We start from the raw sequence: 13,563 nt of genomic DNA on the forward strand, positions 1-13,563 counted from the left end.
TAGTCAAAGTAAACTGCCGGAAAAGGCCGTCTCCAGGGGAGAGACAGGTTTTCGAGAGATGAATGAACAAGAGCGAGCCCACTTTCCTCCGTGCACAGATGTTTTAAACATGAGGGCGTCACGCCCCTCTAGGGTGGGCGATCCAATGTAATAAGCTGATTTTGGACATGAAAACATGTTTCCTTGGGCTCAATAGCTCATTTGCATTTATGGTCGCCTGGAAGTTTTGGCGCTCTAATAGTCTTAGACTAAGATAAACTGAGTATGGTATGAGTATGAGTATTGTATACATTACTGTGCTATACACCATCATTAAAGGAAGGAAAAGAGAAAATTTTGTTATAAAACATGACAGCGTTATAAGTACATTGACCTGTAGTTTGTACAAGAATCTAACTATGATCATGGATACGATGAAACACGTATGCCTCTGAGGTTATAGGTGAGGTAGAATAACATGTGAATAAGATTACAATGTGGAGATGCATTTATGTACACTTTAGGCCATTCTTATGAGGCTAGAGGAGAGAAAGAGCCATTCATTGGAAGAATTTTAGGCGCCCCGTTTCTGCAGCTTTCCAGTAGCTCAGTGGTAAGAGCATTTCTTTAACAAGGCAAGGTTGTGGGTTCGATCCCAGGGGATTGCAGATACCTATGTATAGGATAATGCTATGTAAGTCGTTTTGGATAAAAGAATCTGCCAAATGTCTAAAATGTAAATGGCGCCACATGGCCTTTTCTTACCTTAGGACACAGCCCAGTCCTCCCCCCAAGAATCCCTTGGAAGCCCAGGGGAGAGTATTGGAACGTGTCCTGGTCAGTGATGAAAGGGTGATAAGATAGGGTCATTGATGTTTTCGATCCCAAATGGAAAACTTTATTCAGACCCGACTCTACAATATGCACGCTTTGCGATCAAATCTGTCTTCGCAGAGACTTGGAAGTATCCTCTCCGCCATCTTAGGTTTCGTCTGTGTACACATTTTCAGTCATATTTGATTAACGTTGATGGCACCCTATTGTAGTAATGTAGACCAATGCAACACCTCAATGTCTCTGGTTACCTACCATAACCTTGGTTCCCTGAGACAAGGAAACAATTTGTTCGATATTTTGTAAGTTTTTGTGTTAATGCTACTGATGTATCGCTCATTTTGTTGAAATATTTCAACAAAATATGTCAGTGTGATTGAAAGCCAGAGCTTTGCAATATCACTTTTCTTTTTTTAAGGGGACCGAGGTAACTGTTTTTCTGAAAACCCTGGAATTACTATTTCAGACCTTTAATCTGGAATAGCTGACCATCATTTTATTCTATAATGCATATTATTATTTACTTATTTACTCCAATTCTGTTCAATTTGACCCCCTCAAACTCTTGTCTTGTAGGTTTCTCTGCGGATGTTTCTGTGCCCCCGGGTTCCTCAGTTGTCCTCAACTGCTCTCTTACATTGCCGCCTATTGTTGATAATTCCCTCCTGAGCATCACATGGTCCTTCAACGGTTCAGTCATTGCCTCAAAGAATCACACTCAACCAGGCTTTTTCTTGAATACCACTGATTATGTTTTTGGCTCTTTCCCACTGACTGTTTACAATACCACTCCAAATCAGCAGGGGGTGTATGAGTGTAGCATGAGCTACAATGATACAGACTACTCCACAGATGTAATGTTGACAATTTTAGGTAGGTCTCAGGTCATTACATTATTATGCTTATGCCTCAAGGTACTCTAAACTATGTGTCTGTAATATAAATCAAATGTTTCTGAATACTTGAATATTTGGGTTGTTTCCTTGAAAAGAAGGCTACATCCTAAGAATACTTCATAACTCGGCGGCCACATAATTAAGCACCATTAAAGAACATCTCAGTTTGAAGGATTCTTGGAAGGAAGCCTTATTTTTTATACTTAATTCTGCTCTTTTTGAAGGATGCATAAATGTCCTTCAGTCACGAATAATCATTTGCACACATTCCAAATACATCGTAAGAAGAGTCGTTACTGAGCTCCCCAAAAATATTTTCAGAGATTAAGGCATTTATTTGTGTTTTAATGCTAAACATCGTCTCGGTTACGTATGTAACCTCCGTTCCCTGATGGAGGGAACGAGACGTTGTGTCGACAGAATGGGGTTTGACTTGAGAACCTACCTTCTCTGACTGACTTGAACAGGCCAATGAAAATTGGCGAATGAAATTTGCATGCCGGACTCCGCCCCCGGATATCCGGGTATAAAAGGGAGCCGGCGTGCCGCATTCATTCACCTTTTGTGCTGAGGAGCCTGAGGATCTTGCCCCGACTGCTGCAGCGGGCGGCCAGTGTTGTGGCATGAAGGACACAACGTCTCGTTCCCTCCATCAGGGAACGGAGGTTACATACGTAACCGAGACGTTCCCTTTCTGTCGGTCTCTCGACGTTGTGTCGACAGAATGGGGTTCCTCGGAGAACGCCACAGCGCTGTGCCGCGTCACAATTCCTCGCGAAGCGACGCTGACTGGCCTGGGCGTGTCAGACGTGAGCGCTTAGCATGAATTGCAACCTTCCAGCGGAAGGGAAGGAGTCCAGAGCTTTCAAAAAAGATGGGAGCCCCTTCCACCGGCCGTCACGGACGGCGGCCTAGTTCTCTTAACAGCGAGAAGCCGCCCGGCACCGTAAGGCCACTGGGAAGCGTCATTCCCCCCTGAGGGAACGCGCTACGGAGACCACTTCCTACCGCAGGGAGGAGCTTAGTGGAGATTCACACACGGTCTCACCGGATAGGGGAGAGCACGTGGGAGACATGCAGACACGAGATGGTGTCGCGAGCAGGTGAAGTACACCTGGGAGAGGTCATGGGCCATCGATTGAGAGCCATTCATGAGAAGACAACAGACGGAACCGCCCTGTGGGGGGGTTACTACGTGTGGAGCACTAGGCCTTGTCTGAGTCACTGCTAGAGCTCAGAACAGGCCAAGGGAGGCAGGGCTGCTCCGCCGAGCCCGCCGCCGAGGAGTGCTTAGTGATGGATGGAATGCCTACTCTTCGCCCACGTGGGGGGAAGAGGGGAGGCTGGATAGCACCACGTCTCACCTATGGAGGAGTGCTATCGCTGGCGTACGCCCACCGGCTGCCGGACTTACCTGGCGGTGCTTCGTAAGACTCTGGCTGATACCGGTTCCACGCGGAGGCTGTAGAACCTCGCGAAGGTGCCGGGCGTAGCCCAACCCGCAGCTCTACATATGTCTGCCAGAGGGGCGCTCTGAGCCAGTGCCCACGAGGAGGCCACACCCCTGGTGGAGTGTGCCCTCACTGCAAGCGGGCACGGGAGATCCTGTGATCGGTAAGCCATTGATGGCGTCCACGATCCAGTGCGCCAACCTCTGTTTGGAGACAGCCCTCCCTTGTGCTGACCTCCCAAAACAGACAAAAAAGCTGCTCAGAGCTCCAGAGGCTCTGCGTGCGGTCCAGGCAGAGGCACAGCGCGCGCACTGGACACAACACGGAAGGGGTTGGGTCTTCCTCCCCAGAAGGGAGCGCCTGCAGGTTCACCACCTGGTCCCGAAAGGGAGTGGTGGGAACTTTGGGCACGTAGCCAGGCCGGGGTCTCAGGATAACGTGAGATTGACCAGGCCCGAACTCTAGGCAATCCGTGGCCACGAAAAATGCATGTAGGTCCCCTACCCTCTTGGCGAGCGCCACTAGGAGAGCCGTCTTCATCGAAAGATGAGAAAGAGCGGCATCTCCGAGGGGCTCGACGCCAGGACCACATTGAGGTCCCAAGAGGGAATGGAGCGCGGACGGGCTGAATTCAGCCTCCTCGCGCCCCTCAGGAACCTAATGACCAGGTCGTGCTGTCCCAGAGACTTCCCACTAACTGGTCCGTGATGAGCGGCAACAGCGGCTACATACACCTTCAGCGTGGAAGCGGAGAGATTGCTCTCGAGTCTCGACTGCAGGAAGGACCGCACGCTCCCGATCGAGCATATCCGTGGGTCTTCTCCACAAGAAGAACACCAGGACGAGAAGAGGCGCCACTTCAATGCGTATAACCGCCTCGTGGCCGGGGCCCTAGCCTGAACAATGGTATCCACCACCGCTGGGGGTAGACCACTCAGGATCTCCTCGTCCCGTCCAGGAGCCAGACATGGAGGTTCCAGAGGTCTGGTTTCGGATGCCACAACGTGCCCTTCCTCTGAGAACGAAGGTCCTTCGTCAGAGGAATCGTCCAGGGGGGAGTTGTCGTCAGGAGCATTAGCTCCGAGAACCAAGTCCGGTTGGGCCAGTAAGGCGCAACTAGTAGCACTTGATGCTCCTCTTCCCTGACTTTGCACAAGACGTGTGCAATGAGGCTCACTGGGGGGGAAGGCGTACTTCCGCTTGTCCCGTGGCCAGCTGTGCGCCAAGGCATCCGTGCCGAGGGGGCCCTCGGTCAGGGAGTACCAAAGCGGGCCATGGGTGGTGTCCAGGGAGGCAAACAGGTCCACCTGTGCCTGCCCGAACTGCACCCAAATGAGCTGGACTGCGCGGGGGTGGAGCCGCCACTCTCCACGGGGCGTCGACTGACGAGAGAGCGCATCGGCTGTCTGGTTCAGGTCGCCCGGGATGTGAGTGGCTAACAGGGACTTCGTCACCTGCTGGCTCCACAGGAGGAGGCGTCGGGCGAGTTGCAATAGCTGCCGTGAACGAATACCACCCTGTCGGTTGATATACGCCACCGCAGTCGTGCTGTCCGACCGGACCAGCACATGCTTGTCCTGCACGAGGGGGCGGAACCTCCTCAGTGCAAGCAGCACCGCCAGCAACTCTAGGCGATTGATCTGCCAGCGCAGGCGGGGGCCCGTCCAGAGACCCGACACTGCGTGCCCGTTGCGCACAGCACCCCAACCCTGCAGGGAGGCGTCGGTCGTCACCACGACGCGCCTCGAAACCTGCCCAAGAGGGACCCCTGTCCGCAAAAAGGTCATTGAAGACCATGGGGTTAGGGTGCGCCGGCAGAAGGGCGTGATCGGGACGCGCCTGCTGCCGGAGTGCCACGCACTCCAAGGAACTCTGCTCTGTAGCCAGAGCTGTAGCGGTCTCATGTGCATCAACCCGAGGGGGACCACCCCCGCCGAGGACGCCATGTGCCCAGGAGCCTCTGAAAATGTTTCAGGGGGACCGCTGGCTGCTGCCTGAAGCTCCTCAGGCAGGTCAGCACCGACTGGGCACGCTCGGAAGAAAGACGTGCCAACATGGAGACAGAGTCGAGTTCCATACCGAGGAAAAGGATGCTCTGCACAGGGGAGAGCTTGCTCTTCTCTCGGTTGACCTGTAACCCCAAATGGTCTAGGTGCCGGAGCACCAGGTCCCTGTGTGCACACAACAGATCTCGCGAGTGCGCCAAGATGAGCCAGTCGTCGAGATAGTTGAGTATGCGCACCCCCTGCTCCCTGAGGGGAGTGAGGGCGGCCTCCACGACCTTCGTAAAGACTCGAGGAGACAGGGACAGACCAAATGGGAGGACGCGGTACTGATATGCCTGTCCCTCGAAAGCGAACCGTAGGAACGGCCGGTGACGAGGGAGGATGGACACATGGAAGTACGCGTCCTTCAGGTCGATCGCCATGAACCAATCCTGACGCCTGACGGACGTCAGAATGCGCTTCTGCGTTAGCATCCTGAACGGCAGCTTGTGTAGGTGCTTGTTCAGGGTACGCAGGTCCAAGATGGGGCGCAACCCGCCACTTTTCTTGGGGACAATGAAATACGGGCTGTAAAACCCGGAGTACATCTCGGCCAGAGGGACGAGCTCGACCGCCCCCTTCGCCAGAAGGGTAGCGACCTCGGCCCGAAGCACGGGAGCATCTACTCCCACTGATGTGAAGAGGATGCCCCGAAACTTGGGTGGGCGCTTGGCGAACTGAATCGCATAGCCGAGACGGATCGTTCTCTCTAGCCACCGTGCTGGTCTGGGAAGAGCCAACCAGGCTCCCAGGTACCGAGACAGGGGGACCAGAGGTTCGATCTGAGTCATTGCCCCCGTGGGGGATGGTTCGATGGCTGGCAGTACGGCTCCCTCGACGCGGGGGGGGACCCCGGGGAGGAGAACGGCTCTGCCGAGGTGCCTGTCGGGCGATATGGTGGCATACCGCACCGTCTGACTGAGGGTGCTGGTGGCCACTGAGAGTTATACCCAACCGTGTGTCTCGCCGAAACACAACGTGGGGTTGCCGAGCACCGTCCTGCGGAGGGTGAGAGCGGCTGTGAGAAAGACCCAGGGAGAGAGAAAGCTCTCTTTGTGAGAATGTGGGCACCAGGCCCTGGAAAGGGCCCGGCTGGTGTTGCTGGGACGGGGCAGGCACCGTCCCAGTCCGACCCTCTAGCGATGTAGTTGCCAGGGTCGGGCCCGGTGAACTCGATCTCCCTGGGTTCACCCCGTCAGGAACGCTTCTGCTTCCGCGGATGTCGGTGACGGGATGGTGCTCTCCTTGTCGACGTCCTTCTCCGGGAGGCCGCCTGTGCAGGGGGCGCTGGAGCCGGAGTCTGAGTCGGCGAGGGGCGGGGCTGCTGGGGAGCAGGCGCCGCGCGGGACCTCGACGGACGATAGGCGGCCGGGTCGCGGCGGGGCAGGATACGCCTCCGTCTGCTTCCTTACAGTCGAGAACAGCTGCCCTCGACCGTATCACCAAACAGCCCACCCTGCGCGATGGGAGCGCCGAGAAAGCGAACCTTCTCAGCGTCCCGCATCTGCGCAAGGTTGAACCCAAGGTGTCTCTCCTGGACCACTAGTGCGGACATCGTACGACCAAGGGCTCGCGCCGTCACCTCCGTCGCCCGAAGAGCGAGGTCAGTGGCAGTGCGGACCTGCATAAGCCCCGGGTCGGACTTTCCCTCGTGCAACTCTTTCAACGCCTTGGCGTGAAGAGCCGAGGCAGCTTGACCCGCAGCGTTGTAAGCCCTCGACACCAGCGATGCCGAAAACTTACAAGCCTTGGAAGGGAGCCTTGGTCGATCTCTCCAGGTGGCAGCTGTCTGCGGGCACAGGTGCACCGCGACTGCACGTTCCACCTGAGGGATGTCGACGTAGCCCTTAGCTAACCCGTCGTCGAGGGAAGTCAGGGCGACCGAGCTAGTCTGACGTGCACGCGCCGAGAAGGGGCGTTCCAGGTCCGACTGAGCTCCTCATGCACTTCCGGGAAGAATGGTACCGGCGCCGACCGTGGCTTAGAGTCACGGCCGGTCCCCAGATACCACGTGCCCGGGAAAGCATGGTTGACATCTCGACGTCCGCTTCATCCTGAGCTCGACCCCCCGGAGGGGGAAGCTCTAAGGAATCGTCAGGGTCGGATGCCAAGAGGACGCCCTCCGATGCTGCGAGCGACATCTCATCGTCGTCACGCCCCGTGTCCGAGTACGTGACGGAGGAACAAGGCGGCGTACCGCCTTTTCCGGGACGGTCAGACGAGCGAGGCGGGGCGTGAACGGTCCGCGAGCCGATGGCTGACGGATTGAGGCTCACGGTAATTCCCCGATCACCCTCGGTGCTCGCCGAAGCGGACGGCAGGGCTGATGCCACTGCTGCCGCAGAACGGGAAGCACTCGAGGTGGCGGCTGATTCTCGGAAGAACGCAGCTACCCGTGAGTGCAAAACGTCTGATTTACCATCCGCGCGCAGTGACGCAACGTCTGGATAGCCATCCGCGCGCAGTGACGCAACGTCTGACTAGCCATCCGCGCGCAGTGCGGGCAAGATGTATCCACAAACGCTGCCTCAGCGTGCTGGAGTCCCAGACACACGAGGCAGACATCGTGTCCGTCCCCTTCCTCGATGAGTGCGCCGCACCCACGAGCACAGCGGGACATGCCGCGCTGAAGAAATATTAAGCCCTGAAAAGGGCTCGCTCTTTAGAGAGACGCTTTGGCAGTTGCCGAGACGCCCAGGGGAAGTCACAGGAAAAGGGACAGTCCGCTGCACCACGTCGTAAGACCAGCAACACGTAGATAATATCTGCAGAGTCGTCAGCATCAGGATGCGAAGGCTCCGAAGAACAAAAGGTGAATGAATGCGGCACGCCGGCTCCCTTTTATACCCGGATATCCGGGGGCGGAGTCCGGCATGCAAATTTCATTCGCCAATTTTCATTGGCCTGTTCAAGTCAGTCAGAGAAGGTAGGTTCTCAAGTCAAACCCCATTCTGTCGACACAACGTCGAGAGACCGACAGAAAGGGAACCCATGTTATAAAACTCTGGTTTAAAAAGCATATTTGATTTTACTTTACTATTCTTTAAATCATTGAACAATTGTTTAATAGCTTTTTGTGGCTGTATGTTACATTGTTTTCAACTTCTTTCTTCAAAATTTATATGCCTTGACTGTAGGGCAGTAATTGTTATGACATTGTCATAGACACTTACTAGACCGTCTTATTTTTTTAGTTTAATGTTGAGGAGGACTGACTGGTCGAGGCAGGATGTAACCTCCATAGGATGCAGCCTTTTGCTTGAGAGACACCCCTTGTCTTGAGGACTCTAACAAACGTTTTTTATAATAGTAAAGATGTATCAAATATTCCATGATCAAGCATACTAAAACACATCTTTTTTAATCTTTCTCAGTTTCTCCTATGGTTATCATCAGCTCACTTGATGTGGTTCTAAAAAGAAAAAGTGAGATTGAATGTTGGGCAAAGGGGTTTAGTCCTCCACAAATTATGTTTACGTGGACACGTGGAGGAGAGAAAATCCCAGCACCCTACAAGCTACAGGTGAACCGTACTGTGGATGGCCTTTATGATGCAGTGAGCTTTTTGACCTTCATCCCTGACCTTTCTGACCAAAATACAACCTTTGGCTGTGAGGTACAACATAAAGCACTGGTGAAACCCACCACAAAGAAGTTTAAGCCACGTGTAATTGGTATGTTTACAGAATTGTTTTATATTTGCATACATATTTTAACAACTTACTTAACACTTGAATTAGATGCTTAAATAATACTATCACCTAAATTGCAGATTTATCCAAATATAATTATTTAAAAAGTCCATGTGCTATTGGTCACATAGTGTGAGATGTGAAAGGTTCTCAACTGTACATTTCAATTGAATGCATTATATCACGTTTACTCACCTATATGCTAATCATTGAAATCTGGAAGTATAGAAAGTCAGACTATGGAGAAGTTTAGTGTCCTCTGACAGACTACTATTCCTAATAATGGACCCCTAATTTAAATGTCAAACTTTTCATCTCCTTTCCAGTGCTTCCAAAGGTTACTCTAGCTACTGTCCCCTCGAGTACTCACACCTCTCCCCTCACCCTCTCCTGTGACATCACTGGTTTTTTTCCTCACAACATATCTGTTCTATGGATCCAGAATGGGGAAGTTCTTCCTGAGCATTCCAAGGCTGTACAGAATGAGGATGAAATGTACAAAACACATCGGTACCACACCCTGAGTCTTGAACAAAGGAAAAAAGGAGGAGAAGTGCAGTGTGTGGCCCAGCAGCCCGATGTGTCCGAACCTGCCCATGGAACCATTGACCTATCCACTATGGACCCACACGGTACTATGCAACTATTTAGGGGTTTATTGTGCTTGATAATCCAGTGCACAAACCTTACCCCATTTAAATTAGTTTATTTGATAAAAGGCAAAGTGTATAATTTCTGCTAACAGAAACAAAAATGGAATATCAAAAATTATAGTGAGTGAAAGTTGAGTTGTTTTCTGACATGCTTTAGGCAGTGTAATGGAGTGATTTTCAACCTTTTTTGAGCCGCGGCACATTTTTTAACACAGTACATACAATACAAATAGTTAATAATATAGTTTCTAAATGTATTTATACTCACTTAGTGTGAAACCTGGGCCTGTTTCGATGAACACAAAATGGATATCCTGGCAGGAATGGTAGAAAGACACACACAAAGCTCTTCCTCAACAGCTCTCAGTCTCTCTCTGTTTTTCGTTTTTATCGCAGTCAAGCTTGAGAAGCTCAGCTCACATAGATATGTGGTTGAAAACGGGAGCAATGTCAAAATAGCTTTGTTGGCCAGAATGGGGAACTCCTTGGCAACATCCGTTCATTTTATCAGTGCTTGTAAGCAGGCTTTCATTTCGGCCTTGCATCCGTGTGTTCAGTTCATTCAGATGATGAAATATATCAGCCAGGTATGCCAGCTTTGCACACCACTCATCACTTGCAAGCAGCTTTGAGTAATCGGACCTCTCGTTTGTCAGAAATACTTTAAGTTCCTCTCGCAGCTCATACACACGGGCCAGCACTTTGCCGCGCGACAGCCACCGGACCTCCGTGTGGAGCAATAAGACCTTATGTTCCGCTCCCATTTCCTCACACAAAGACGCAAATAAGCGACATTTCAAAGGTCGCGTCTTCACAAAATTCACTATGCGCACAACATCATCCAACACAGGAGCTAGATCTGCTGGTAAGGTCTTTGCAACGAGGGCCACACGGTGCAAAAAACTGTGCGTAACAATCACATCCGGGTTTCTTTCTTTGACCCTACTTACAAAGCCTTTGATGCGCCCGACCATGGCTTGCAGCTCCATCAGTGCAGATACCTGTGCAGTTTTCCCACGTAAGCCCGCTTTTGTCAAGATATTCCGACGTGACCCGAAATATTTCCTCTCCTGATGATTTTTCTGGCAGTGCCTTGCAAAATAGGAAGTTTTCTCTAATGGTTTCTCCATCCACAAAACGCACGTTGGCCAAGAGCTGACAATGTCCACTAATTTCCGTCGACTCATCAAGTTGCAAGGCAAATCTCTTACTGATGCGCATCTTTTGCAAAACAACAGTTCCGATGTCCGCAGACATGTCATCAATACATCTGGCAATTGTGTTATCTGAGAGAGGCACTTTAGCTATCTCTTTGGCCGCGTCAGGGCCGAGCATCTCATTTACAATGGCTTTACAAGCTGGCAGTATTAATGTTTCTGCCACAGTGTGGGACTTTTTTTATTTAGCTACGAGTTCAGCAACAAGGTAGCTAGCTTTGAGGGCTCTCTCGTTTAACTTTGTGGTTTTTCTAAAAAAAGTTGCCTGTTTCTCATTGTTTGTACGTAAGCGTAAAAAATAGTCCAATTGGCTTGTTTTGAACGGAAGGGTGTTTCGTTTGGAGATGGCGTTTAAGCTTGCTTGGCACCATGGCGCTACTGGATAGCTTCTCACCACACACCAAGCACAGCGGCGTCTGTGCTGTCGCATCCCCGGTAAAAGTACATCCAAATGAAAGATAGCTTTCGCTGTATTGCCTCGAGCTCACCGTCTTGTCTTTTTTCTTTTGATCACTCATACTAGGGCCTTCATCTGTGTCAGAATTTTGTCCAGGGCCCTGTTCGGCATTTGCATTTTCCCTTCTCAAAAACTTCTCCATCACTGTCACTTGCTCGTCTTGCTGAGATCCCAAACTGTCACGTGTCATGCAGCACTAACTCTATTGTCTTTACAGGCATTTATCGGCCTCTGCTGCCACCCACTGAAATAGAAGAGTATTACATTATCTGTTACACTTTATTACAGCACAGACACCCGACAATGGTTAATTAGGTGATATTAGATAATTTCCCGCGGCACACCTGACGATCTCTCACGGCACACTAGTGTGTCGCGGCACACTGGTTGAAAATCACTGGTGTAATGAAATTACATTAAAAATATAAACATAGAAATCACCTGAGCCCTAAGTAAACCTATTTGAAAATAGATTTTATTTAATTTATCTCAAAATATTAATTGTAATGCGTTTTTGCAACATTTATTGGGACATATGCTAGAATTCCCTTGTTGTATACATATACCATCCAAGGCTAAATGTAACTATTAACTGGCTGAGAGACAGTGGTTAACAAAACCAGCAATTCCCCCCAGCTGTCACTGGCTATTTAAATCTTGCCTTAGAGGTTTAATTTTAGCAAAATTTCATCAAAGTATTATTCAAACTGTGATAGGTAGAATCTTTCATAATAACATTTAGCAAAAAATTCACACTTTACCTCTTGTTAAAATTAAAGTGAAAAGTTTGTATTACTTTTAACACAAATCTCTTTCAGTGCAAAATCCTGGACTAAATAAATCCGCAAAGGCTTCAGTGTCACTGATGATCATTTCACTAACACTTGTTTTCTTGCTCTGCTTTGGATTTTCCTGGAAGAGAAGAGATGGTAAGCATGATGATGAAAAGCCTGTTAGCATTCAATAAAATGTATGTGGCACATTTAGTCCTGGAAGTCTATGACTTTGATGGATTTTATTAAATGACCTAAGTGGTACATGCGATTGAGCCTCTCATTCAGAAAGAAAAAGGTCTCGGTTATGACTGTAACCTCTGTTCTCTGATTAAGGGAACAAGACGTTGTGTCAAGACAGAATGGGGTTTGAACTTGAGAACCTATCCTTATCGTTAAAAGCATTGTGGGAGACAACGTCTCGTTGCCTCTACAGTACAGTTTTAAACAAGAAAATTCCCTTTCTGTCAATCTCTCCACATTGTGTTGACATAATGGGGTCCCTATACGAAACGCCACGACAGTGAGCCACATCACGACCTCGAGCGGAGCAACACTGACTGGCTTGGGCGTGTCACAGGTGAGCGCTTCCCCAATATCGTAATCTTCCAGTGAGTGTAATAAGTTATCATATTAAATGTGTCGAAGATGAGAGCCTCTTACCATCGGCCATCACAGGCGGCAAGAGAGCAGCCCGACACCATAAGGGACACTGGGAAGCACGTACACTCCCTCACCTGAGTATCCATATCTCACTAGTGGGGAGAACTCATGGAAACAAGGGTGTGCAGGGCCCCATCCAAGGGGTGTACAAGTAGAGGTGGAGAAGTCCACCAGGGGGAGGTCACAGGTTCACAAACAGGAGACATAGCCTGGCCGTGGTCTCAGGACCATGTGAGAGTGCCTGCAGAGCCCCTTGCCTCTTGATAGAGGCGACCACCAGCAGGAGAGTCGTCTTCATAGTCAGATGAGGTAGAATGGCCTTCCACACCGTGCCCTTCCACTGAGAAAGAAGGACCTTCGTAATGGGAATCGGCCAGGGGGAGTCGTCATCAGAAGCATCAGCTTCCAAGTCTGTTTGGGCCAGTAGGCCACAAATATCAGCACTTGATGCTCCTCTTCCCTGACCTTGCACAGAACCTTCCGCTTGTCCCGCAGACAGCTTCAACACAAGTGCCGAAGAGAACTTACACGCTTTGGAATTGAGCCTTGGTCGACCCCTCCAGGTGGTTGCAGTCTTGCAGGGTGACTTAAATGCAACGCACTGGCACCCTCGACCTGCAGAATATAGACATTTATTCATTTACATTTACATTTATTCATTTGGCAGACGCTTTTATCCAAAGCGACTTACAAGTAGTTTTTTTATACAGTGGCTCATTACTGCAGAGCAATCAGGGGTTAGGTGTCTTGCTCAAGGACACTTCAGTCATGACCTGCTGGCACTGAGATTAGAACTTGCAACCTTCTGATCACAAGCCCAACACTCTAACCATTAGGCCACAGCTGACCCCAGCTGATAGACATATCCCTTAGCCGTTGCCGAAGTCAAGGGAAGTCAGGGTG

At 50.4% G+C, this 13,563-nt stretch overlaps 1 protein-coding gene across 3 annotated transcripts in view; it reads left to right on the plus strand.

Annotated features, from left to right (window-relative positions):
• Window positions 1-13,563, plus strand: part of LOC306905776 (uncharacterized protein) — a 56,262-nt gene that overhangs the window by 21,142 nt on the left and 21,557 nt on the right. For all 3 annotated transcript variants that reach the window (XM_079476665.1, XM_079476666.1, XM_079476664.1), the window contains exons 2-5: window positions 1,390-1,686; window positions 8,580-8,879; window positions 9,224-9,529; window positions 12,043-12,153. In XM_079476665.1, coding sequence (XP_079332791.1) covers window positions 1,390-1,686; window positions 8,580-8,879; window positions 9,224-9,529; window positions 12,043-12,153 — 1,014 coding nt within the window. The remainder of the gene's footprint in view (window positions 1-1,389; window positions 1,687-8,579; window positions 8,880-9,223; window positions 9,530-12,042; window positions 12,154-13,563) is intronic.

This window comes from Barbatula barbatula (assembly GCF_947034865.1).
Source record: "Barbatula barbatula genome assembly, chromosome: 16".
NCBI lineage: Eukaryota > Metazoa > Chordata > Actinopteri > Cypriniformes > Nemacheilidae > Barbatula > Barbatula barbatula.